Raw genomic sequence first — 23,166 nt, forward strand, 5'->3', positions numbered from 1 at the left:
GGCATAAACCGATAAGCTATTGATTACGTATTCTTCTTCACTTGTCACGTGGCGCTGAATTGGTTCCGTATTTCTCCAAAATCTTGAATTTCTTTCAATTCTACTTTTTTAAACCAATTCAAGTGACCACAAGCATATATCGAGGTTTAGACATACCGAGATAGAAATACAAGCAAGTAAATCCGTAACTCATCACCACCTTACCACATTACAAAGAGACTAAGATGGCACCCGAATCAACCCCCAAAAAGGAGAAGAAAGACAAAAAGAGAAAGTCCGAAGCCGCTGATCTCCCTGTTCAACCAGAAGCTATCCCACCTGCTGAAGGGACAGCCAGTGCTGAAGCTGTTGCTATGGAAGTGGATGGGGAGAAAGCCTTAAAGAAGCAAAAGAAAGAGAAGAAGGAGAAAAGAAAGAGCTTGGCTGCTGGTGAAGGTGCAGAAGAAGAAGATGACAAGAAGGTGAGCTCCCTTCTTTGTGCGATTGACTCAAACCCTACTCTTCAACTGAAACTATCTCGTCAACCTCATAAGATAATATTGCCATCTGCAGTTTTGTGGAATGCTGATTATCAACGACCGTGTAGGCCGAGTTCTCAGTACCTCTTGACGCCATCTCTCCAATAGCATCCCCATTAGCAAACAAGAAACTCACTAAGAAGTTATTCAAAACCACCAAGAAAGCATCCAAAGCTCGACAATTGAAGAGGGGTGTCAAAGAAGTTGTAAAGGCTATAAGAAAGGGCGAGAAGGGATTGTTATTATTAGCATCAAATATTACACCCGTTGATGTCATTTCGCATTTACCCTTGATCGCCGAGGAAGCCAACGGTGTAGAGTATGTTTGGGTATTGAGCAAGTGAGTACTCATCCGCTTCTATGAACATCAAGACTCAAATTGTCGCACTGTTCAAATGGTGTATGACAGAAATCTCCTCGTCTTCAGTCAATATAATCACGGGATTCGAGCTGATGCGACACATCTTACAGGGAAGAACTAGGTCAAGCAGCTGGAACAAAACGAGCTACTTCATGCGTACTTATCAGGTAAGCTGCGACTGTCTTATCGATTATCTTGGGCATGGAACAGAATTTGTCTGACCTGTTGATACAGTACAACACCAGTAAAGAGAGCCGCACCAAAAGACGGCTCAACTCCAAAAGGCGCATCAGCAGAAGATCTCGCAGATCTTAAATCAAGCTTGGAGGAAATAATCGAGGAAGTCAAAAAGCTCGAAAGTCCTGCTGCCATCAAATACTAGGGTTTGACGACGCATCCAAGTGCAGAGCAGAGGAACGGAATGGAAGTGAATAGCTTGTAGCTCAAAAGGCTATGTAGAGGAACATGTGTTTCCTTGTCCTAGACGTGTATGTATCTTTTTGGATCTCCTGCTGCCGAGTAGTGACTGCGGGAGACAGCGATATATAAGCAGGATTCACTGAATTGGCTTTTATGCGAACGAACCTGACTCTTTGATGAGATATCTTTGAGAATGGAAATCCATGTCTGTGAAACTGAATAAGCTAATCCGACCGAAGTGATGTATCCAGTGGAATGTCTCATGTAAGGTGTGTTGGGATCGGGTAAAGAGCAGAGGATATCAGCGCCTACGAAACATGGATGATCCTCCATTTCCGCGAAGAACAGTAGGTAATAGATGGTCGGGATAATCGTCTGCTGCGAGAAACCGTAAAAACAAAGAAAAGCGGAAGTAAAGATTATACTGTACTGTAATGACCAGTGATAGCAGAAGATAAGCAACAAACAGTAGAAAAACGAAATGTAGTCAGTGCGTAATTTCAGCAATTCCGTTATTCTCTCACCATCTAGATCCTGAAAGAATGAAGATGATGATTCGAGCAGTGACATTTTTCTCATCAGTTATGGTACACAAGTGGTCAAAGTGGTTGGCTTTAGGATGAACTTTCTATGTAACAATTAGAGAAAAATATATTCTATCGCCAATGCCCTCAGGGCTTCGTGCGTTCAAACCGCACCCATAGCAACAAGCCTTTTTATTTATATATATATATTGCGACTAGATTGCCATCTTGATGAGAAGCAGTATATGATACAGGTGGAGGATCCGGGGCAAGAATGAGTATGGTCCAAGCGAGGAAGAAGGAAAACCTTACAGCTTGAGCTGACGACAGGTGAATATGATCCGACCGAACCGCTCTATCGCCCTTGACAACGAGACTGATCCGTTTGAACGGCATTGTAAACACGAGGCTGATTTATCTCTACAGGAACTGATTGATGGTGTGACTTTGTATCGACCCAAAGGAGGGTAGTTAAAATTTCAAGGTTCATTTCAATGTGACAGTGGCAGTAAATTGATGACTACTGCAGCGGGTTGGTGAGAAGGCATAGCCACAGCATTTCCTAGAATACGAGCAGACCTGGCCATGCCTTATATTATGATACCTCCTCCAGTACTATCGTCCATATTGAATGACACAGTAATTACCTGGAAGATACCGATTACAATTCCACAAGATATAGTGAATGCTTGACAGCTGAACACCTTCAGCAATCTGCGCCAGACCTTTGTTCCCCATTGGTTCTGGAAGATCCATCTACTACCACAAATGACTCCGTATCCGGTGGTAAGTTCTCGGATTCTTTCAGCTTTAAGTCTTTCGAAAGGCCAATTTGACCTTCGAAGTTGAATTTAGGTTCTAAGCGGCATCTGTGTCCAATCATTCTCGGGATTTCTCTCGGAGTCATCCCACTTATAGGTATAAGAATATTCTCTAACGTGTGGTAGTTGAATGTCCCCCCGAAACGTACATACAACTTGTTCTTCACATTGTTTTCATTGGATGCACGATTGACAACGGGCGTGATGTGGTCGTTGTCGGAACTATCATCGCCAGAGGCATCGAAAGACATGCGTTGAGAACTTGCGGGAAGAGTGAATCTATCAAATACCGGAGCCCGGAATCTCTTTCTGCTCCTGACATCGTCATCAAATTCAAATCCAACTCCAATTCGATCATACATATCTGAATCCTCATAGTTTTCAATGGAGGTATCGCGGTTCTGCCTCCTTATCTCTTCATAGTCGGCAGTGCCAAGCTGAAGATCATACTGTGTGCCATAATCTGCGTCCTCTTCATCGCTCAAGTCTTACTCAGCTCGGATTATGTTTTCCTCTTCAATTCTGTCGATAGGTTGGGGATGATGGAGACTTTCAGCTCTAGTATCGATAGATCTGGGATAGTCACGGGGAAGTGTTTGTTGGGCTTGAGGCATTTTTTCTTTCTACGGCTCAACGATGAAACGCTGTATATACTTGTGATTAAATTTGATGAATAGACCTGAAGGATTGGATTGGGTATGACAGACCATATAGAAAAAGGCGATTCCCTCTTCAAATGAACTATACAATTCCAGTATCTATGTTCATCCTTTCAAATACCAGTGGTACTTAAATACCTCCTTTCAGCTCCATTACGCCAAGAACCCGTTGATTCTGCCATTCTTGCGTCATGCAGCATTATTCACTACCTTTCAAAGTTGTAAACCATTCGTGACGGGAGGGGTTTGATAAGCTGTATGTGTTCAACTACGCTTCCATTGAATAAGACCTTAGGTGATTGGAAGGCTACAAGAAGGGATGGGTGTCCCTTAGCGATCCTAGAATTGCTACCGCAGAGTGAAGCACCACGCAGATTGCCCGCCACACCAAGTACGACCGAGTAGCAAAAAGACAGCGAAAGACAGTCACGGGATGCGAATTTTGGAAATAGATACACATGGGAGTACTATCAACGTGTAATCCTAACCTTGGACTGATAACACAGGTTCACTCGCCTATGCATCTTCATCACGCCTCCCCGTAGGATTATAAACAACAATAGGGGGTATCGGCCGTTACGTCCTCCATTCTGCCTAAACCTTCCAATCGATACTGTTCTATGGGTCGATAATACCACTCATATCCGAAGGACACTGTACAGGTCTATCACCAGATCCGGGCATCTTTGTCGTCCACTGCTGGTTCGTTTGCGTGTGTTACAACCTCTCCTGCGATAGCGCGGAGATCCCACTCTTCTGGATCATTATCACTTTTGAAATCTTTCAAATTGTTGATTGGCCAACTGTACCACCCCACATGGTTTTCTGACCCATCCCTGTACTCCGCGTAAGAAAATGTATGGATAATCCTACCATCCCTGTCACCTCGGAGCTCATCTACGATAAGTTGAGATTCTGTATGGCCTGAACCGCGACCGTATACGGTAAAAACTTTTGACATTCGTTTTTTCAACAGTGTCGTCGTTGTGAAAGCTTGCGGTACACACTCGTTTGAGTGTTGAGATATTCTTGCATCTCGTCTTTGGTCAGCTTTAGTGGTAGCCTCAGTGATTAACCCTTGTTCTAATGAAGACTCCCGCAGGGCCTTGATAGGATGTCCTTCATGCGTTTGTCCATCGCTGTGTCTCTGAGCCTCATCGATAAATGTGTTGAGTTGTGGCTGGGAGTTGTGGTATGACAAAGCTGTTCTTTTTTTCTCTGTCGCTTCACCATCGAGGGGTGCACGGTCGCCGGATAACTTACGAGAATCACTAGCTGACTTTGCTGTGAGAGAAGAGGCGATCTCTGATTCGTTTGCGCTTTCAGACATTTTTGTGAGCTGTAGTTTATGCTTGACACAGATAGATTGAGTTTAAGCAAAGGGTTTATGCAAAGTTGTTTAAAGGTGAAAGCTTTAGATTCGCTTGGTAAAGCCGTTAATAAGCAAGGATATATAAGTGAGGAGATCAACGAGATACGGTTGTACAGCCAAGAATGCGATTTCTTGCCGTTGATACTAATGATGGAAAATCTAGGAGTCAGAAAGAGTGCAAGTATGAAGCCTTCGAAAAAATGGTCAACGGATCTCTCCTTTCATTGGAGAAGTGACATCATGTATCTCTCCTTTCAACTTATAAGTAACGAGGAGTATACGTCAATACTTGCTATATCAATACTTTTTGAGATAAATAAGAGAACGTTTAAGTGACTAGAGCCTAACGGCGCTATAGGGTTTCCAGTCAGAATCTAGGAAGATATGACCACAAGATACTTATCCGGCCGCTCAATTTCCCATCCTGCCTGAAGCCCTCGCTCGAACCTTTCTGCAGTCGACCAACTATACTAAGCTTTATTTGGCAAATGTGGTTGAATTAGATGAGGAGCTCATGGAGATCTTCGTCTTTTGGTTCGTTCACGAGCCTTACAACCTCTTCTGCGATAGCGCGGAAATCCCACTCGTGTGTATCAGTCTTGAAGTGTTGCAAATTTTTGATTTCACATGTGAGATCGGTGACTTCGGAGCCATGCCCGTCCCACTCTTGGTATCGAAAACTGTGATAGATCCTGTCCTCTTTGTTATTCCTCCATTCAAGGATTGAAAGTCGAGATCTCTTAGCAAGGAGTTCATTCCTAGAACCGGTAGCACGTTCGCTGTAAGCCTTTTGCAACTCGCTTTGAAATAGGGTTCTTCCCTTGGTCCAGGTAACAACATTCTCCGCAGCACTATTCGTATCAGTATTCTGAAGTCCTGAAGACGACTCGTTTGAGAGTCGAGATCCCTTCGTATAGTCTTCAAGTTGAGGATTTTGGGTACTGTCATGGGCATTATCTTCTTCCATTTTGGAAAGAAGATGTTCAAGCTTTCAGTATTACCTGGATTTGCTGCCACAACGTTATGTCGTCGAGCGTTGTTGATAGACAGGCTGGACTGTGAGACAAATGTCACTTTTCTTTGTAGTCTAGGAGTTCTGTCGAGAGCCAGGTAGGACCGCAAAGAGGGTTCATCTGTTATTAGATGAAGAACTTTGGATGTAAAAACCTTAGGTTGAGCTTTCAGTAAACACCAAGTTAGAATTGAACGGATTGAAGAGGTAGGCTTATAAATGGTGCAGAAGGAATGTCTTCCATCTAGCACCCCGCATCATGTCGAAATGGAAAACACGAGAGAATACAAGATGGTTCTGACTTGAATGGAAGGCTCAAGGATTGTGACGTATTGCAGTACTGAATATGGTTCATGAGCATCCTTTCGGTCGAGTAGGCGAAACGACATCACGTATAAGTGTAAAGTGAGCAGCCTTGGAAGAGTCTCTACCGCACCAAGGGATTCTGGTGGGTAGAGCAATGAGAATCCTCAAGATATGGCTTGCAACTTTACATCAGCTGGGAATGCTATGTGTAAACGAATCCAGCTATGTACGGCCTATGTCTATCGACAGTGTTGTCTTAGTCAGTGACATCTTCTATCGATTTACAACTTTTGTCCTGATTTGATAGTCTCGGCATGATCTGGAGTAAACTGACTCGCAAAAGCCAGCAGTCAAGTTATGATTTTCGGCTGACGTGCTAGGTGCTCTAAAAGCTTAACTCACCGATTGCTCGCACACCTTTCTGAAGATAGAATAGGGCGTATCATACAACTCTTTTGGCGGACCCAGCTATCATAGAAAATTATTCCTCTGCGCTGGCTCGTAGTGATAGATGGCTGGTCCCGTTCATACTACTCACCTCTACCAGTTTCCCCTGGTCCATCACCAGGATTTTATCGTGATTGATCACAGTCTGAATCCTGTGGGCGATCGAAATCAACTATACATAGGTGGTGTCAAGTTTAGTAGACCGTCATATAGGTTCAATGCTAAAAATGAAACTAACAGTAATATCTTTGAAATGATCCTGGATAATCTCCTGGATGACGGTATCAGTTTGAGGATCAACCGATGAAGTGGCTTCGTCCAGAATGAGGATTTTTGATTTTTTAATCATTGCTCGGATCAGAGCGACTAAAATGGAACGATTATATCAATAGATTCTCTTCTCAATACGCGACCTTGATGATATTGACAATTATGTAACTTACCTAACTGTCTTTCACCGGAACTAAGATTCGACCCCTTTTCTATAACGATATAATCAAGCTTCAATTTTTCTCTTAAACTATCAGAGGTTCTAGAATTCCCTGATATTAACTGAATATTTTCGTTCAATTCATCGTCCGTAAATGATCCTGAAGGATCGATATTCTCCCTAATGTGTGTATACCAAAGATTAGTGAAATCACAGCCACTTCATCCAGACAAATGTGCTGACCGTATTGTCCCGCTGAAGAGGAATGGATCTTGCGGAATAATCGACATGCTATCCCTCAACTTCAAACAGATCAGTGTTGATAGCTGCGTAAATTGACATGGCCACCAAACAACAAGATGGTAACTCACTGTTCTGAGGCCTAATTTACTGATGTCTAAACCATCGATTTCAACAACTCCGCGATTTCTGATGACATTCTCGTCGACCTCGTCTCTATAAGGAGAAAGATCATCGGAGATCTCAACGAGTCTAAATAAGACCTGGGTCAAACTGCTTTTACCCGAGCCTGTCCTACCGATGATCCCAAATCTCTCTCCTGGCTTTATAGCGAAATTGATGTTTTCCAAAGCGAGCGGTAAATCCGGTCTATATCTCATTGATACATCCTTGAACACAATTCCACCTTTGGTTGGCCAGACTTCAGATGGAGGATCAGTAGAGAGTTCTGTTGGAGCTTCACGAGGTAATTCCATGTAATGCTGTACTCTTTCGACAGTATTCTGTTACATGAGTGCTCCAATTATCAGTAAAGATTCAAGTGAGTCATTATAAAGGCTTGTTTCACCGACTTTACCGTACTCACCATCGAAACTACTGCTTCCACGAAATATCCGACCAATCGATTCGAGACTATTTGTCATGTTTCAGCCTATCACTCTAAGGATGCAATAATCTGGGACAATATCTCACTAGAGGTAGAAATCATCACATAACTCAAAACAACCCCAAATTCTGCCGGACCGATTGTCTTTCTGAACACAATACCACAAATTGTGACGGTCTGGGATTCGTAATGAGCCATCAGTAGACCAGGTTCCGTCGTGGGAGCTTACCAAAACTGATAGTTGAGCCATAAAACTGATTCTGTGCGCTAACCAACTAAGCCGCCATGATACAGCTGCTTCATCAGCGGTTGTAGATTTTGGGCGACGATTTTCGAATCAAGGATGTCACTTACAAACCTTGAGTGAATCCCTTCAAGCCATTCATCCATGATCAGCGTCGATCATAGTCGATATAGCACACTGTGCCATGTGAACTTACACTGATCATCGTGGCCGACTGATGGAGCAGCGTAAGATTAATAGTCATCCGGGCGTGTTAGAAGAAGGATTGCTCACCGTGTGGAGATCGATTGAATTTTCGGATTTTCGCTGGAAATACTCTTGGCGTTTCACTGCCCTAATTATAGGTAGACCGGATAACTGAGTCAAAAATCAATCAGATTGGTCAGTGAATGAAGATGGGATGTAAGGTTTTCAAGCAAACGCTTACTTGTTCTCCCAGATTAATGAAGATATCGCTTCTCAAAACAGATACTAGTCTATTGATCTCCCTAGATATCCTCAGATAGAATACGGCAGATATATACTGACCGAGAACAATCATGCGAGTTGGCAAAAGATCTTTGGGGATCGGTAGGTATAGGTGATACTCACGTCATACCAAATAATCGGAACGAAAATCAGGCTCCCCCAAGGATATATGTAGAGTACGAAAACAATCGAACCGAGAATCGTTAAGATAGAGCTATCAGGCCAAAAGTCGATCACGATAATCAGCATTTGAGCCTTTGTAATGCACTCCTGTCTGCAGATAATTACCTGAACACATTATACCAATGGCCAGCGATCTTGTCATCTAAATCCTCAATATCTAACGTGAATAACACATTGGTCAGCAAGGGACCACCAACTACACCTCAATTGGTTCAGATCGAATGTGATAGAAGAGGGTGAGTATACCTTTTGATAAACGACTAATCACTCTGCCGCTCTTGTGTTCGGAACAAGTGTGAGCATGAGCAGATTCGCAGTGATTATGAGGTCAGACGTACCGGTGTTCTGTCATGCCATGAGATCGGAGATCGGATCACCCCGTCCCAAGCTGAATTAAACATGTAGAACGAGGCTCTTATGCCCGTCAAAGTCATGCTGAAAATAGCACTCCACTATAAGAATGTCAGCTTCTTAGACGCTTCCTCGATAGCATGATAGATCTGTTCTGGTATTCACTGTAAAGAAAGCCAGAGCTAATCCAAATCCTTGAAGAAGGTAACCATATCAGCTCGCAATTCCTTACAACATGTACCATCCCGCTCACCACCATATATGCCGATGTAGGTATTTTGTGTCATACCTGAAAATCGATTGCCGGACCAGTATCCTAGGAACAGGGTATTAAGGATACTGGCAACTTGAGCAAGAACCAGCGAGACGATCACGACGAATCCCAAGAACTTCGATTTTATGGCTGAGATGTATTTCTGATAAACTTTATACGCGACTTGACCTTCGGATCTATCCTCCGGAAGTATAAGTTTTTCACCTATTGCAGACTTTACTTGATCCTTTGACCCTGTCATATCTACGTCCTTGGCTTCGTACGGTTTGGTTATCCGGCTATCTTCCTTCGTGTTCATTAAGCCCTGGTGTGCATTGAGAAGCGATCTGAAAGACTCCTCACGTGCCAATAGATCCTACATTCAGGTGATCAGCCTCTAATGATGGCATGATAGTGACCGTGTAGTGGCGTACTTCGTATGTACCTCGTCCGACGATTTGGCCATCTCCGTACTCATCTGTGCCCATGAGAACGATAACATCTGCCTTCATCAGTAACTCGTGATGGTGAGTGACAATCACACGGGTTCGACCACTCAGTGGACCGTCGAGGATGCAATTTTGAACGATATGACTCGCCACATGAGGGTCCACGGCAGAGAAAGAATCGTCCAGGAGTACGATTTCGTTTTCAGAGTAAGTGACGCCCGCCAAGGACAGTCTCTGGCGCTGACCACCCGAGAGTGTGACCCCCCGTTCTCCGACTTGAGTACTGCACGACCGATCGAAAGCAAATTAGGGCTGTTAAAAGCATAAAATTGAATAATGTAAAGGGGACGTACAAGATGCCGGAAGGTAGACTTTGGATATCATTCCGAAGACCACAAGCATCGATTGTCATCTCCAATTTAGACGTATCCCCCTCGTTGAGGACTGTTGAGAAAGCTATATTGTCCAGTATAGATGCTGATCGGACCCAAGGGGACTGTGGCGCTGGATCAGGAAGTGTATAAGGCGTATCAATTGTGTAGGTCCCGCGTTTCACCTTACATAGCCATAGATGGACCTACCGTAGCCTACTTCCCCTCCCAGTGATACATGGCCGTGTACCTGCTTCACTTCGCTAAGTATCGCTGACAGTAGTGTTGTTTTCCCACAGCCTATCCTTCCTACGATACATACCAAAGAACCTACAAGTTGCGCAAATGGGTCATTTTGGGGGGGATCAACGATATTGCGGCACAGCCTCACTATATGGTTAGGGAAATAAACGCTCACCTCGCGGAATTTGCAGATCTACATTCTTTATTGAGAAAGAGTTACTTTGCTCTTGGGATATGTCCCTTTGTTGAGATGATAGCGGTTCATACCCTGATTTCAATCGTCGGGACAGGGGTAAACAAGTCTGAAATGAGCGAATTGTTGAACTATGGGCATCATTTCCGTTTGAAATAGCATTAGTTTGACTGGCCAGTGAGAAATCGCCTTGGATATCAATGGCATTTTTGGATCTAGGGTCAATTGGAAATTTTTGGTCGACTTCTTCTGCCTATAGATAGTCCGGCCATAAATTAGTGTGACTTGGTGCCAACAAATCAAGGCGTACCCACTTGGAGAAATTCATCGATTCGAGCTGTGCGAGAGGTATGTCACTACTCAAGGCTCTCATTTTCAAGATTAATTCGATAAGTAGCGAGCTTACCTATACCAGCCATAGCTTGACTCAGGGCTGATATGACATCAGGTATGTCAGCAATCGGAGCTTTAAGAGCATTATAACATTGTAAACTTGAGAAAATTATCGCTGGATCGAGTTCATTGCCAATCAAGGCATGAACGATAAATGTCACTAAATCGTTCAGCAAAGAGTTAATACTGTAAAAAGGCTACGATTGGAATATAGACTGACTAATGGCCGCGAGGGTTGGTAATAAATTCATGATTGCCGACAAAATAGATTTAGCAAAGCTGTTAGCTAAAAATCTCTTCAATTCAATTTGTCGTAGGTGACGGATCTTTTCGCCAAACCAATCTTCATAAGCGTATAATTTTACTGCACGCATGTTGCCCAAAGCCTCGGAAACTAATTTGACTCGTTTGTCCATCACTTCATTCTGAGCTTTACGAAGCTTACTCATGTATTTGAACATGATCACTGCTTGTAGACATCATCATTCCATCTGAGCCATAGGATACTGTATAATGAGAAACGCACCTTTGAGTGGTATAGTGAGAAGTATAACCTATATTTCTCCTCAGCAACGGGTCGAGCAGTACAAGGAGCGACAATAACATTGGTACGTACAACTACGCCAACTAGAGCGGAATAACCTAATTGAAAATACAAGAAAGCGATTGACCATATGATTTGTGCCGGGATACAGAATATCTCATTTGACCGATCAATCCCAGCTGCCTGTGAAAGTCATTTCTGTCAACAGTAGCAGGGTTTCAGCGGATTATACTCACAATAGAAGAAGCATCTATAGAAAGCATGGTAGTAATTCGACCATCAGTCATCCTACTGCGTGATTCGCTAGATAATCGCCTGCAGCCCATGAATACATAAGTACGCAACAGGTCAGGCAGAAAGAATGGTTCGACTAATGCAGTAACAACTTACATAGCCTTCCTTGAAATCATGCTTCCTATCTATCTCCTTTCTATTTTAGCTGTCTGTTGGTCAAGGTTAATTGCGCAGATAGAATGAAAGCTTACCGCAGCATTGAAGAGTCTTCCAGTTAATCTCGATCGCCAATTACTATAGTACAGTGTTGAAGATGCCATGAAAAGCATGATCCACATCAAGATACCTATGCTCAGCATATACCATACAGGTTTTGGAGGAATCAAGTCGTCAGTACTGTTTCCTGTAGTCAAAGCCGTACTCCATCGATAAGCTCTCGAGATCTGATTGAGTAAATCTTTCATGAGAAGAGGAACTATAGAACGAAATGACACTTGAGAGGAAAGTTGAAAATCCATCAATTTGGGTATTAAGTCCAAAACATATGGGAAAAAATAGGATTCTCACATCCCAGAAGCTTCCAAGCAATGGCAAACCACCAAGACTTGCGTACCACCATATAGATTGCGTTGAAGAAGCTATATTCAATGGGATATGTCCCTTCTCGAGTATCTTGCGTTAATACCTGTCTATATTCGGCAGCTGGCTTGTGATGGCGATAGTAGGCATCTTGAAGCTGATTGCCCAACTATCAATGTGAAAGAGTCAGCCATCATCTTTTCCAAGTGATTTCAGACCGCTCACTAATTGAGCCTGAAGATCTGGAGTCAATTCGTAGAGATCTACAAAAGAAAACAATCCTCGTAGTAAGTTTCGTATCAAATTGAAGGATAATTCTGCAGTCTCACCATCAGCTTCCATTGCTCTTGACCACGCTACACGGATAGATGGTCCTGCCCAATTCAGTAAGAACTTTGATAAGAAGCTTGATTGTTCATAGGGCAAGAATTCATCTTTAAAAACGGCTTCGGGAGCGGGCGAAGGTCCATAAAAAGGGATAGGCATATTGGTGTAGGTAATTTATAATTCAGCAAGGCTTTTTGTAGTATGTCGTTGATGTATGAAGTAGTGAGATTTACAATGTAAGCTAAAACTTCACCAGGAAGGCTCCCAGTCAATTCCTCTGAAATTGACGGTGAATCAGGATTTAGTAGGAGTGTCGAGTCAGTTGCGATTCTCACCCCTTTGTCAATTCGATCCTTTCATGTGACAACGGAAAGATGGATTAGTGGAGTATCGAAGCAATTCTCTCTGCAATTCTTCCACCCTGCTACATCTTACCCAGCGCTCTTAATTGAAGTCTTCATTTACTACTTGTAAATAGCTCAAAATCACTGAGGGAGATAAGAGAAAGACGAAAAGTGTATCGGTCAATGATGCAATTCAAAGACATTCATTTCCGACGGAACAATCCCCGTCGACTCCTATAATAGCTACTCGATATAAAGGTGGAGGAAGGCCATGTCATAAAGGTTGATGAAACAGCTACTGACTCGTTGACTATCTTGTTTTGAGTTCAAGTCGGGATAGAGACGACTCAACGATAAGATGCCCAGATCGAGAACAACTTCAAGATCAAGAGAGCCTGAAAGAGAAAGAAGGTATCGTGATCGCTCACGTTCCCGAGATAGAGATATGGACAGGAAACACAAGGATAGGTCAACTTCGCCTTATGAGCGAGATAGAGAAAAAGATCATAAGAGATCACGAAGGATGGAAAAAGAAGAGGAAAGGTCACAATCAGAGAATGAAGGTGTAGATCTGAGAGATATGGGAGTAAAAGAAATAGGGGAAGAAGATTATTTGTAAGTTGTTTTGGTTATTTTCAGCTCAACATGTTTTTGCTGATTGTTATTTGAGAATAGCTTGAAAGCAAACGAATTTAAGCATTGGCTCAAAGTGGAAAAGGCAAAAGTGAGTTAATCTAAATCGTACACAAGATGTAAACACAATACTGAACAGCAAAGTTCTAGTATCTTGATGGAATGTCATCGGAATCAGCTCATAAATATTTCAGAAAATTCGTTCGAGTGAGTGATAAATACTCATGTAGAACTGAATTAGATCTCAAATATATACTGATGCTGGCTATGTTTATTCAGCGATGGAATGATGGAGTTTTAAAACCTGATCAATATCATCCACCTTCACGAACAAAAGCATCCGAAAATACAGGATATAAATGGTCTTTTGCTGAAAGAGGAGATACAGCTTCTAATTTATCATCAATTAGAGCCGATGTACAACGTTCAACTCATGGTGAATCATCTTCTAAATCTAAGAGTAATTTAATTGGACCTTCTTCTTCCAGTTCGAGAAATATAGGACCATCAATACCTTCTGCATCAGATAGACAATATGGTATAGAAATTGCTAAAGATATCAGAAAAGCAGAACGTAAATCTCATTTGAAAGATATATATAATAAAGCAGATGAATTGATACCAAAATCAGGAGGAAGAGAAGGTAAAATTGAAGAACGTAAAGCTATAAATGATGAAAATAGAAAATTTAGAGAAAAAGATATTACTGCTGGACTTGAAGTTGATGAAGGTACTTTAATGGGTGAAGGAGGTAGTTTTGCTGCGGCGTGAGTTTGAAGAATTTCGATGTTGCTATCAATGCCTACGTAGTAAGCTGATGGATGATATATGATATGTTATAGTCTCAAAGCAAGGGAACAAGCTGAATCTCGAAGAAAGGAAAGGAAAGATTTCGCAATGCAAGATCGTAGAGCAGCAGATTCGGAAAGATTACAAGAAAGGAAAGCGAAAGAAAACGCTACGATGGATATGTAAGTCAACTTTTTTAATCAATTTCAATTCAAGTGATTGTATTGTGCCGGCTGACTATTGTAAACATGCGGTGTTCCAGGTTCAAAGCAATGGCTAGACAGAGATTCGGATAATGGTTTCAACCGATGCAGAATTGTCCAACGTAGGAAAGTAAAGTAGATGATTCGATTTGGACATAATGAAGTGATAAATGATGTAAAAGTAATGTGATATCATGAAAAGGAATGCATCCCAAATTCCACCTATACAAAGATCCCTTGAGTTTAACGTTAAGTATTATATTTACTCGTCATCCTCTTCGGCATCATCACCACCTTCACCACCGGCAGAAGCCTTGGCTCTCTTTCTCTTTACTCGACCTGCTCGACCACCACCGTAAGGAGAGTGAAGAGCGTAGTCGATGTGTTTTTGAGAGTCAAGTCTGACGACGAAAGAAGGAACGTTGACAATTTGTTTACCAACTCGGATGTGTCGTTGTCTGATAAGGACTCTAGCGTGGTGAACGGATTTGGCAAGTCTAATTGAAATCATAGAAAATTCAGTCAATGCAATCCCCAACGATCCCGTGTCGGATGGAGAATGTAATTAAGAGACGTACCCAAGTTTGAAAACTTGAGTTTGCAATCGTCTTTCCAAGAAATCTTCAGTTTTAAGAGCCAACACGTAATCAAGTCTCATTCTAGTGTCATCGAGCACACCAATTCGCACGAGTCTTCTGATTAAAGCGTTACCCTCGAAAAGTCTCTTGGGGTCTTTGTCATCCAACTTAAGAAGCTCTCGGGCAGCTCTTCGGATCTATTCAAGTTGACAATAATCAGTATATATGTTCGCAAATGGACAAGAGACATCTGACTAACCTTGGAGAGGGTAAGTTGAATTCTCCAGATCTCTCTCTTGTTTCGGAGACCGTATTCACCAGCGAGCTGTAAGAGATTGAAATATCAGCATAAATCCAAATTATCATTTCGTTGTTTCCCCCTAAAAGGCATGGTCCATCCTAAATTCTCATTTTGACTGCGAGGCGATCAATCTCTCATCTATCTTGACGAAATCACATTATTCTTATCCACTTTCGACAGCTATCCCCTCCTAATGCCCTTCCTTAAACAGATCACGCCTCTTTTCCTGATATCCAAATTTGACAAAAACCCACCTTAAGCTCGGCATCGAGACGAGCGGCCTCGTAGGGTCGTTTTGGGACCTTGTAGGTCTTGGATTGCTTTCTTGGAGCACTAAGATGACACACAATCCATTAGTATCTGTACATTCTCCTTTATTTCCTATTGATATCCTGCTAAACTTGAGTGTTGACTTACGAGACCATCTGTTGAAGTTGACAAGGGAATTATCGAAAGTAATGAAGAAAGAGTGAATGAACTATACGTCAGCTAGATGTACTTGATCAATTGACAATGATAGGTGTAACCCACTTTTAACTTGCTGGATGAAGAAGACTAATTAAATTCAGTAAGATTCGATGTTAAGTTAAATTTACGGTTGCAAACCAATCCTCGGTCAGACAGTAGACAGCAGTAATGGCATCAATCAGCCAAAGCAGGCCAATAGACTGATTCACTAATAAACTCACTACGCAGACGGGAAAATAGCATGGCAAGTATAACCATTCCTATTAAATAAAATAATAATGCCGCGGAGTTATAACTTGGTATATCTAATTTCACGAAAACGTCGGGACTTGCTTAACTCCGATCAGTCATAAGGTTTAATTGATTCCGTTCTCACTGTAGTTTATACTTGCAGTTTTCAAGTAGTTGACCCTGACTTCCCACCATAGCCTTTGTTGGATGTTTCCCTCGTTTGGTTGTATGCTTTGCTGAGCTGCTCGTCGTTGCAGCTGACAATTCTACCAACATAATTAAGATATTCATTCTTAAATAAAAAAGCATCCTTAATCTCTATCGTCGACTTTATCAGATCCACGCAAGAGGTAAGCATCACCACTTCTTCTACTCAGCAGCACTATCGAAATCCCCCCCACCCCCTTGTCCTTCCTCTGGTCATTCACAGGTCAACTTTCGTTATCACTATCAAAGTTTAGAAAAAAAGGATCAAAAGGGGATAAGCATTCTGACATTATCCTTGTTCTTGTTATTATAGATCATTCAAAATGCCTCACTCATTCGGTTCAAGGGCGAGAACTCGTCACATGTTCTCTAGGAACTTTAAGGGTGGGTTATATATAGTCTATTGTATGAAGGATGTCAAAGAGAGGAGGAATGCTGATGAAAAAATTGCTCTTTTGCTTATATTTATATTCATCCATTCATTTAAACGCTATCAAATCATCATTCTACATCGACATCTCATTTTTTATTACGGATAATTCTTGGATCGGATGAATTGGTGGATGTCTTGAAATCTTAATATGAACTCGTAATGAACTTTTTTGGTTGTATCATTGGAAAAATTGGAATTTGGGATAAACAGAACATGGATCTCCTAACCTTACCACTTTCCTTAAGACGTACCGAGTCGGAGATATCGTTGACATTAAAGCCAATGCTTCTCAACAAAAGGGTATGCCCCACAAATGTGAGTTTTGAAATTTCATTTTAATTTAAAGGGGTTTGGGTGGAAGAAATTATATTAATATTGGGATTATTTTAGTCTACCACGGTAAAACTGGTATCGTTTACAACGTTACTGCCAGAGCTGTTGGTGTTATCTGTTACAAAGTAGTTAACGGTAGATACCTTGAAAAGAGAGTTAACATTAGAATTGAACATATTAAACATTCTAAATGTAGACAAGAATTCTTAGATAGAGTTAAATCTAATGCAGCTAAAAAGAGAGAAGCTAAAGAAAAGGGTGAACACGTTATTCTTAAAAGACAACCTGCTCAACCAAGAGAATCTAGACACGTCTCTATTAACAACAACCTTCCTCAAACCCTCACTGCCAGACCTTGTAAGCTAATTTCATTTCTATAAATATCAATTACGATGAGATTTGGCTAATATTTTGTTGTGTGATTTCACAGACGAAACTTTCATTTAAACTTTGGTTTACAGTTTTGTTTGGATTTCAATATGGTTTTGTACGATGAGAGATGTATGGATCATATAAAAATAATTATCGTGCATTTGTGCATTTGTGCATTCTTTCGATTCTCTCACTTATTTATCTGGATTTATCTGGATAACATAAACTTGGATCGACAGTGGTCGTTGAGTTAAGCGAAGGGAAGTATTTCAAAATGAATGATTGAGCGATACTTGAATTCTAAGCAACAGAGAAATACAGCAGCTAACATCATTCAATTCATGCAAACGTTGGTAATTATTATACATTATGAATTATTTTTAATATTTAGCATTCTTAATAACATTCCAACCTTTTTCTATAATTTCATTCATCTGTTTATCTTTATAATGTTGTTTATTGGATAATTTCAATTTCAATCTTAATTTTAATAAATTGATTATACCTTTATATTTTGATTTTTTATTTAAAATCATTATAATTGCATTTAATGCTAAACTATTTGAAAAGTAAATTCTATTATTAGTTTTTCAATATCATTTCATTTTCACTAAAACAAAAGAAAAAAGAGAAAAAAAGAAAATATATAAAACTAACAAGATGAAATTTGATTTTTTTATATTATAATGATTTTTAATATCATTTTTTCTATTATTTACATGATTTATTCTTGCTTTTCCAGCTAAATAAGTATATTCAATTGAATTTATTAAAGAATCTAAATTTGTGCGAAGATTGTCAATATCACCACAAAATTGATTAAAAAATAAACAGTAAATGAAAACTTACCAACTATTAATTGTTCCCTTCTTTGATTAATGATTTCATCAGATTTGAAATAATATGGTATTTTCATACTTGTTAAAGCGAAGTTGATATAAATATTAAGATGAACTGTATTAATATCATTATGCACAGTATCGAGCTTATCATAATTTCAATTCCCATTAATATCAAATACGATCAATGAGGCATTAATAACTTACATAGGCTATATGATTTCTATTTTCAAGTTGACGACTAAACCAACTTATGAACGTTGAACCTTTATGACGATCTGATCGAATAGCAAAAGATTGCTTGATTGCTATGGACCAATAATTTTTAGACGATATGCTCTTTCAAAAGTATAAATAATAACTTACGTCCAATTAATAGTCTAGGATGATCACTCATTACGTCTAACGTTTTTGTATTTATCAAAAATCCACAGTATGGGAATACTACAATTCATTGTGTCAATTGAATATTTTCTGCTTTCAACATCGTCGCTATCATGACTCACATATCTGTCCATCATCTCCAGGGTCAATTATTGCACCCATTTGACCTCGAGTTTCGCATTCAAACGATAACAAAGTTTTGCCTGATGAGACTTGTGCCCCGTATGTTGGAAATCCTTTTGTCATCGTTTCAACGAAACGGCGAGCAAGATTTGGAGAATCGGTGATGTATAAAAAATCATCTATATATCGTAAAAGACGCTACATGAGAAGAACCTATTTTAGCCTATGGTTTCGTTAAACAATTAATCGAATGGTGAAGAGACTTACCGATCCTTGTTGTCTTGTAAAAGCAAGAAACTCATTCTCCATACAAGCGTAAAAGAAAGAACAAAGTAAAGAAGAAATTTTAGATCCTTGTGGGATTCCAACTTTTTGCCTATAAAATTGCTTGCCAATCTAAGACCCGACGTCAAATCATCAGCATTCTAGCCAAATCGATACAACCCATTGATTATCATATTTATGACGAAAGTAGAATAGCATTGTGGATCTCACCTGCCATACATTATTCTGTATGTGAATTTTCAGTAAATCAAGGCAAGCTTCTCTTGTAATTTGTTTTCGTCGAACCTAAAAATTCTCGTAGTTCAGTTTTCATATTGTATGTTGCGGCCTAACATGATGGAAATGCCTTACAAGATCAACTATAACTGCGTTTCTCAAAGGTTTAGCTATCTCTTGAGCGTGTCCCCCAAAAGTCGACACGATGTGGTCTGCTTATACCATACGTCAGCCTCATAATACCAAAAGAATCCTTAACGTATGTCCTCACCATCAACAACAGCTCTCGACTTGAAAAGCCTCCTTGATGCTCCATGAGACGCTTGACTTGCTGGTGGTAAAAGTAAACAATATAGCATGACACAATAATCGTGGTTCTGGTGTACAGCGAGTTAGTTAGGTTGATGATGTAGGTGTTAAGACGAAACAGCAACAAGCCAGCTTACCTTGTCTAGAAGGTTTGAAACTACGTCAATCATTTTACCTTGTTTAATCGTATCGAAAGCAGATTTTATGTCCATTTTTACGAAATACAAATTTGGTCTACAATGGGTAAATTGTTTGTTCAACTTTCCTTGCATTCCGGACTTACAGCAGGAAATGATTTGAGACTTACACTTTCCCATATTTCTTATTCAAGTCCGCCTTCAGATGTTGTATTGGACCAAAAATTTCGTTCGTACCGAATAAAGATGCACCTAAGGATGCTCTGTGCCGATCCTAAATTGGGCGAAAGTCTATTGAGCATTGGCTCACAGTTTAAAAGCAATCAAAGAAGATTTTACCTTCTCAAAAGTCAAAATCTGATGTACACCTTTGAGAATCTGATTTGCCGTCATTTCCTTTTTATTGAACCCATGAATAGGTATTCCAAGGACATTTTTCGATTTCTTCATGTTAATCGGCATCGTAAGCTATTATTCTAGCTCAGAGACGTAAACTTACAATTTTCTTCCCCATATTGACGATTGGTCTAAATCCTTGAGGTTTAGGTATCAGTCTAACAGCTGATACGCCCAACGGACCCTGTTGAGCGAAATAAGATTCGGTCTATGTGTAAAGGTCAGCTACAGCAATGTATATGAGATAAGATTAGTTGTACTGACTTTATTCAGTCTTACCAATAAGTTATCTTTCAATTCATCCATGTGAGGTTTTGTAGCTTTATACCAATCTTCATGAGTATAATAAACGGTCTCGTACCGAGTAGTAGAAGTTTCCGTAATGTAGAAAGTATGCTATGCCCGTGATGCATTAGCTGTAAAAACATCAATGAGATCGTGTTTCTGACGTAGCCTTACTCGAAGTAAGGGGATCAGGAAGCTCGAGAATATCCACTCGATAAAATCTTCTACTACTCTCGTTCGTTTTGTTGCCTCGCTCACACTAATCCTTTGATTGTCATGAGGATCGATTCTGTTCCACTGAAATTCATTGATCTGTATACCTTGCAAGAGAGAGTGTAAATTGATTGGTTCAAATTGTTTAGCCTTGACAAACCGTTTCACATCTGAACATTCACAATACATTAGCCTTCTGTTGACAAAGCTATCAGTCAAGGTCAGACGGATGAACTCACGGCTTGTCAATGTGTCTAGATTATGCCGACTACCCAACATTTCGGATGAAAATAGCCGACGAAATATTGCAATTATATACCGACAGACCTGTCGCATGAATTGGTCAACAAGCAGCTTGTCTTAGAACTGTTTGTTTGACTCACTTGACCGTGAGATACAGGTTTCAGGAGCGGCGGAATAGCATCGCCCGCTTCACGCAGTTTGAACGGTTTTGAATCCTCTTGTGATGTAGGATCAGGAAAAACTTGAGTGATGGGTACACTGGTACTGGGTTTTACATTCGGATGATCATCTTTCAAAATGCCAACAGATACCTACAGGGAGTCAATATATGAGCATATGACTCTCCTTTTCAAAGCTGCGACCTTACAGGATTCACTTCCTGTATCTATGCCATCATTAGCTCAAACTCAATTCTATACAAGATAAACTGAAATAGCTTACGTTCTTGACACAACTACGAAGAGTATGTCTGAAGTCGATCTTTCTATATCTAGCCACTAATTCATTAATCATACCTAAAACACCTTCCAGCCTATATTTATTACCCTTGGTTTTTAAATTATCGTCATTGCCTTGACCAAGTATTGAGGGAATAACAGTTTGGGCAAATCTCAATAATTCGATATTCGAAAGTTGAAAATGGTTTTCCATATAGCATAGCTTATGTAGAGGATCTTGGAAAAAAATTCAGCATCAGCTAAATGAGTTCGAAACCCCCTTATAAGACGCAATACCGTCTGCTCACGAGATTGAGGTAATCCATAAGTGATTTTACCTTGAGGATTTCTAGATGCGTGTCCGTAATAAATCCTCTGTCTTGGTATTTTCACATCCATCAAAGATCTGATATATATTTAATCCATTAGCACTGCGAGGTACATTTGTAGATACACATTCGAAAGGTTCACCTGGTATTGATTTTCGATTTCTTGGAAAAGGTCATATCTTCGTCTGTGTTGCTTCTCTTTCTTTTCCTTCTGCATCTGAGCGTTGCTTGAAAACTCTCTTTCGAATCATCGGATTGACCTGTTTTATTTGATTCGGATTGAACAAATTTAGAATGATCATATAATTCATAAATTGGTATTCCACTCAATTGTATAAAACAATTATTTCCAATAGGTAAAAAAATTGATAATTGAATTAAGATTAATTTAAATGCTTCATCTCCTATTCTAAACAAAAAAAAGTTAATTAGCTATAAAAATGATTTTTTAATATTGACAATTTAAGGAAAAAAAAAAAAAAAAAAACAAACCTTGCCCTTAATAATTTCCATTCTGTATTTCTAAGTAAACTACTTGAATTATTTACATGTCTATTATCAATATTTGGTCTTAATATATTAATAGGTAAATCAACTTTTGGAAACTTCAAAGAAAAATAAATAAACGATATTAACTATTTTTTACTTTATGGATATAATTATTTTAACTTACACGATTTCCAGTTATTAAAATATTTTTATCGCCAGTCTTAAGTAAATCTCTTAATATATAATCTATAATTTCTTGTTGAGTTTCAGAATTATTTCCTTCTTTTTTACATTCTTTTAATTTTTCTTTGATTATTAAATCATTATTATATTCTTTTAAATTTGATAAAGTACAAATTGTATTTTTTAATAAATCTTTATAAGATTTTGGATCTTTTTCTTTTATTATTTGAATTTTATCATTTATAAATTCATTTAAGAAATCACCCAAAATGTATAATTTAGGATAATATGATGATAATGTTTTATGTTTTATGGTTTTATTTTGTTTTGCCATTAAAGACATTTTCTTTTAAAGCGAGTACTTGATTTTTCATCGCGTTATGAGGAATCCAAGTGAACATATATGCTTTAAATGATAAATCACTTTTTACTCTTTAATGAGATCAATGTTCATCTGTTCATTTAAGCAGTCGCGTAATGATTTTGTTTATACTCGATCCCTTCACTCGGCCATCTCCGCCAATTTATCTGAATATCACAAAGTGATGATTAAATGACCTTATCGTGATATTCATACTTTCATACGATAAAATTGTTCCTCTTGGGGACATACATGATGACTCTAACGAAAAGGAAAAGAAAGAATCCGAAACAAAGAAGAAAACAAATCGACAAACAAAGAGGAAAAACATAAATGATCAAAGCTTAACGAGGTTTTCTCGTATACGTAAATATTGCTACAAAGGTCATGCAATTTTTGAATCATACCATGAGTAAACACCTAGAAGTATTTAGGACCGTAGTGAAGCGTTTCTTAGTCGGACATCAAAAGTGTGAGAGAGAGAATACCGACATTT

At 39.6% G+C, this 23,166-nt stretch overlaps 7 protein-coding genes across 7 annotated transcripts; 3 read left to right on the top strand and 4 right to left on the bottom strand.

Annotated features, from left to right (window-relative positions):
- Positions 1 to 224: 224 nt before the first annotated feature.
- Positions 225 to 1,261, top strand: I206_107551 (uncharacterized protein; the record flags this gene model as incomplete). The annotated part of the gene is made up of 4 exons (XM_019157592.1): positions 225 to 461; positions 587 to 858; positions 990 to 1,046; positions 1,114 to 1,261. The coding sequence occupies 4 exons, from the start codon at positions 225 to 227 to the stop codon at positions 1,259 to 1,261; spliced, it is 714 nt and encodes a 237-aa protein (XP_019009232.1).
- A 2,709-nt stretch (positions 1,262 to 3,970) lies between these two features.
- Positions 3,971 to 4,633, bottom strand: I206_107552 (uncharacterized protein; the record flags this gene model as incomplete). Its single annotated transcript, XM_019157594.1, has 1 exon — positions 3,971 to 4,633. The coding sequence occupies one exon, from the start codon at positions 4,631 to 4,633 to the stop codon at positions 3,971 to 3,973; it is 663 nt and encodes a 220-aa protein (XP_019009234.1).
- Positions 4,634 to 6,274: 1,641 nt separating this feature from the next.
- Positions 6,275 to 12,708, bottom strand: I206_107553 (uncharacterized protein; the record flags this gene model as incomplete). The annotated part of the gene is made up of 35 exons (XM_070203543.1): positions 6,275 to 6,322; positions 6,396 to 6,461; positions 6,532 to 6,612; positions 6,679 to 6,806; positions 6,884 to 7,050; positions 7,114 to 7,172; positions 7,242 to 7,613; positions 7,697 to 7,743; positions 7,804 to 7,894; positions 7,947 to 8,011; positions 8,076 to 8,088; positions 8,158 to 8,175; positions 8,235 to 8,318; positions 8,389 to 8,484; positions 8,553 to 8,643; positions 8,718 to 8,769; positions 8,859 to 8,889; positions 8,951 to 9,064; positions 9,129 to 9,157; positions 9,217 to 9,592; positions 9,651 to 9,948; positions 10,019 to 10,169; positions 10,247 to 10,366; positions 10,455 to 10,725; positions 10,787 to 10,809; positions 10,879 to 11,025; positions 11,086 to 11,331; positions 11,392 to 11,419; positions 11,482 to 11,592; positions 11,646 to 11,724; positions 11,800 to 11,828; positions 11,895 to 12,136; positions 12,211 to 12,391; positions 12,448 to 12,485; positions 12,552 to 12,708. The coding sequence occupies 35 exons, from the start codon at positions 12,706 to 12,708 to the stop codon at positions 6,275 to 6,277; spliced, it is 4,149 nt and encodes a 1,382-aa protein (XP_070059644.1).
- A 543-nt stretch (positions 12,709 to 13,251) lies between these two features.
- Positions 13,252 to 14,611, top strand: I206_107554 (uncharacterized protein; the record flags this gene model as incomplete). The annotated part of the gene is made up of 6 exons (XM_019157598.2): positions 13,252 to 13,508; positions 13,569 to 13,617; positions 13,677 to 13,733; positions 13,806 to 14,293; positions 14,369 to 14,497; positions 14,578 to 14,611. The coding sequence occupies 6 exons, from the start codon at positions 13,252 to 13,254 to the stop codon at positions 14,609 to 14,611; spliced, it is 1,014 nt and encodes a 337-aa protein (XP_019009238.2).
- Positions 14,612 to 14,780: 169 nt separating this feature from the next.
- On the bottom strand, positions 14,781 to 15,822 carry I206_107555 (40S ribosomal protein uS4; the record flags this gene model as incomplete). The annotated part of the gene is made up of 5 exons (XM_019157599.1): positions 14,781 to 15,015; positions 15,097 to 15,293; positions 15,356 to 15,421; positions 15,652 to 15,730; positions 15,815 to 15,822. The coding sequence occupies 5 exons, from the start codon at positions 15,820 to 15,822 to the stop codon at positions 14,781 to 14,783; spliced, it is 585 nt and encodes a 194-aa protein (XP_019009239.1).
- An 804-nt stretch (positions 15,823 to 16,626) lies between these two features.
- I206_107556 (60S ribosomal eL21 domain-containing protein) lies at positions 16,627 to 17,516 on the top strand (the record flags this gene model as incomplete). Its single annotated transcript, XM_019157600.2, has 4 exons — positions 16,627 to 16,687; positions 16,947 to 17,051; positions 17,127 to 17,426; positions 17,500 to 17,516. 4 exons carry the CDS (start codon positions 16,627 to 16,629, stop codon positions 17,514 to 17,516), a joined length of 483 nt encoding a protein of 160 aa, XP_019009240.2.
- A 305-nt stretch (positions 17,517 to 17,821) lies between these two features.
- Positions 17,822 to 22,652, bottom strand: I206_107557 (uncharacterized protein; the record flags this gene model as incomplete). The annotated part of the gene is made up of 23 exons (XM_070203544.1): positions 17,822 to 17,999; positions 18,099 to 18,219; positions 18,291 to 18,426; positions 18,488 to 18,588; positions 18,647 to 18,724; positions 18,787 to 18,985; positions 19,055 to 19,183; positions 19,283 to 19,357; positions 19,424 to 19,500; positions 19,560 to 19,665; positions 19,735 to 19,831; positions 19,905 to 20,008; positions 20,074 to 20,178; positions 20,234 to 20,338; positions 20,395 to 20,526; positions 20,590 to 20,798; positions 20,868 to 20,955; positions 21,012 to 21,182; positions 21,313 to 21,545; positions 21,617 to 21,714; positions 21,780 to 22,046; positions 22,130 to 22,242; positions 22,311 to 22,652. 23 exons carry the CDS (start codon positions 22,650 to 22,652, stop codon positions 17,822 to 17,824), a joined length of 3,264 nt encoding a protein of 1,087 aa, XP_070059645.1.
- Between the last annotated feature and the right edge of the window lie 514 nt (positions 22,653 to 23,166).

This window comes from Kwoniella pini, chromosome 11 (genome assembly GCF_000512605.2).
Source record: "Kwoniella pini CBS 10737 chromosome 11, complete sequence".
In the NCBI taxonomy this organism is placed as follows: Eukaryota; Fungi; Basidiomycota; class Tremellomycetes; order Tremellales; family Cryptococcaceae; genus Kwoniella; species Kwoniella pini.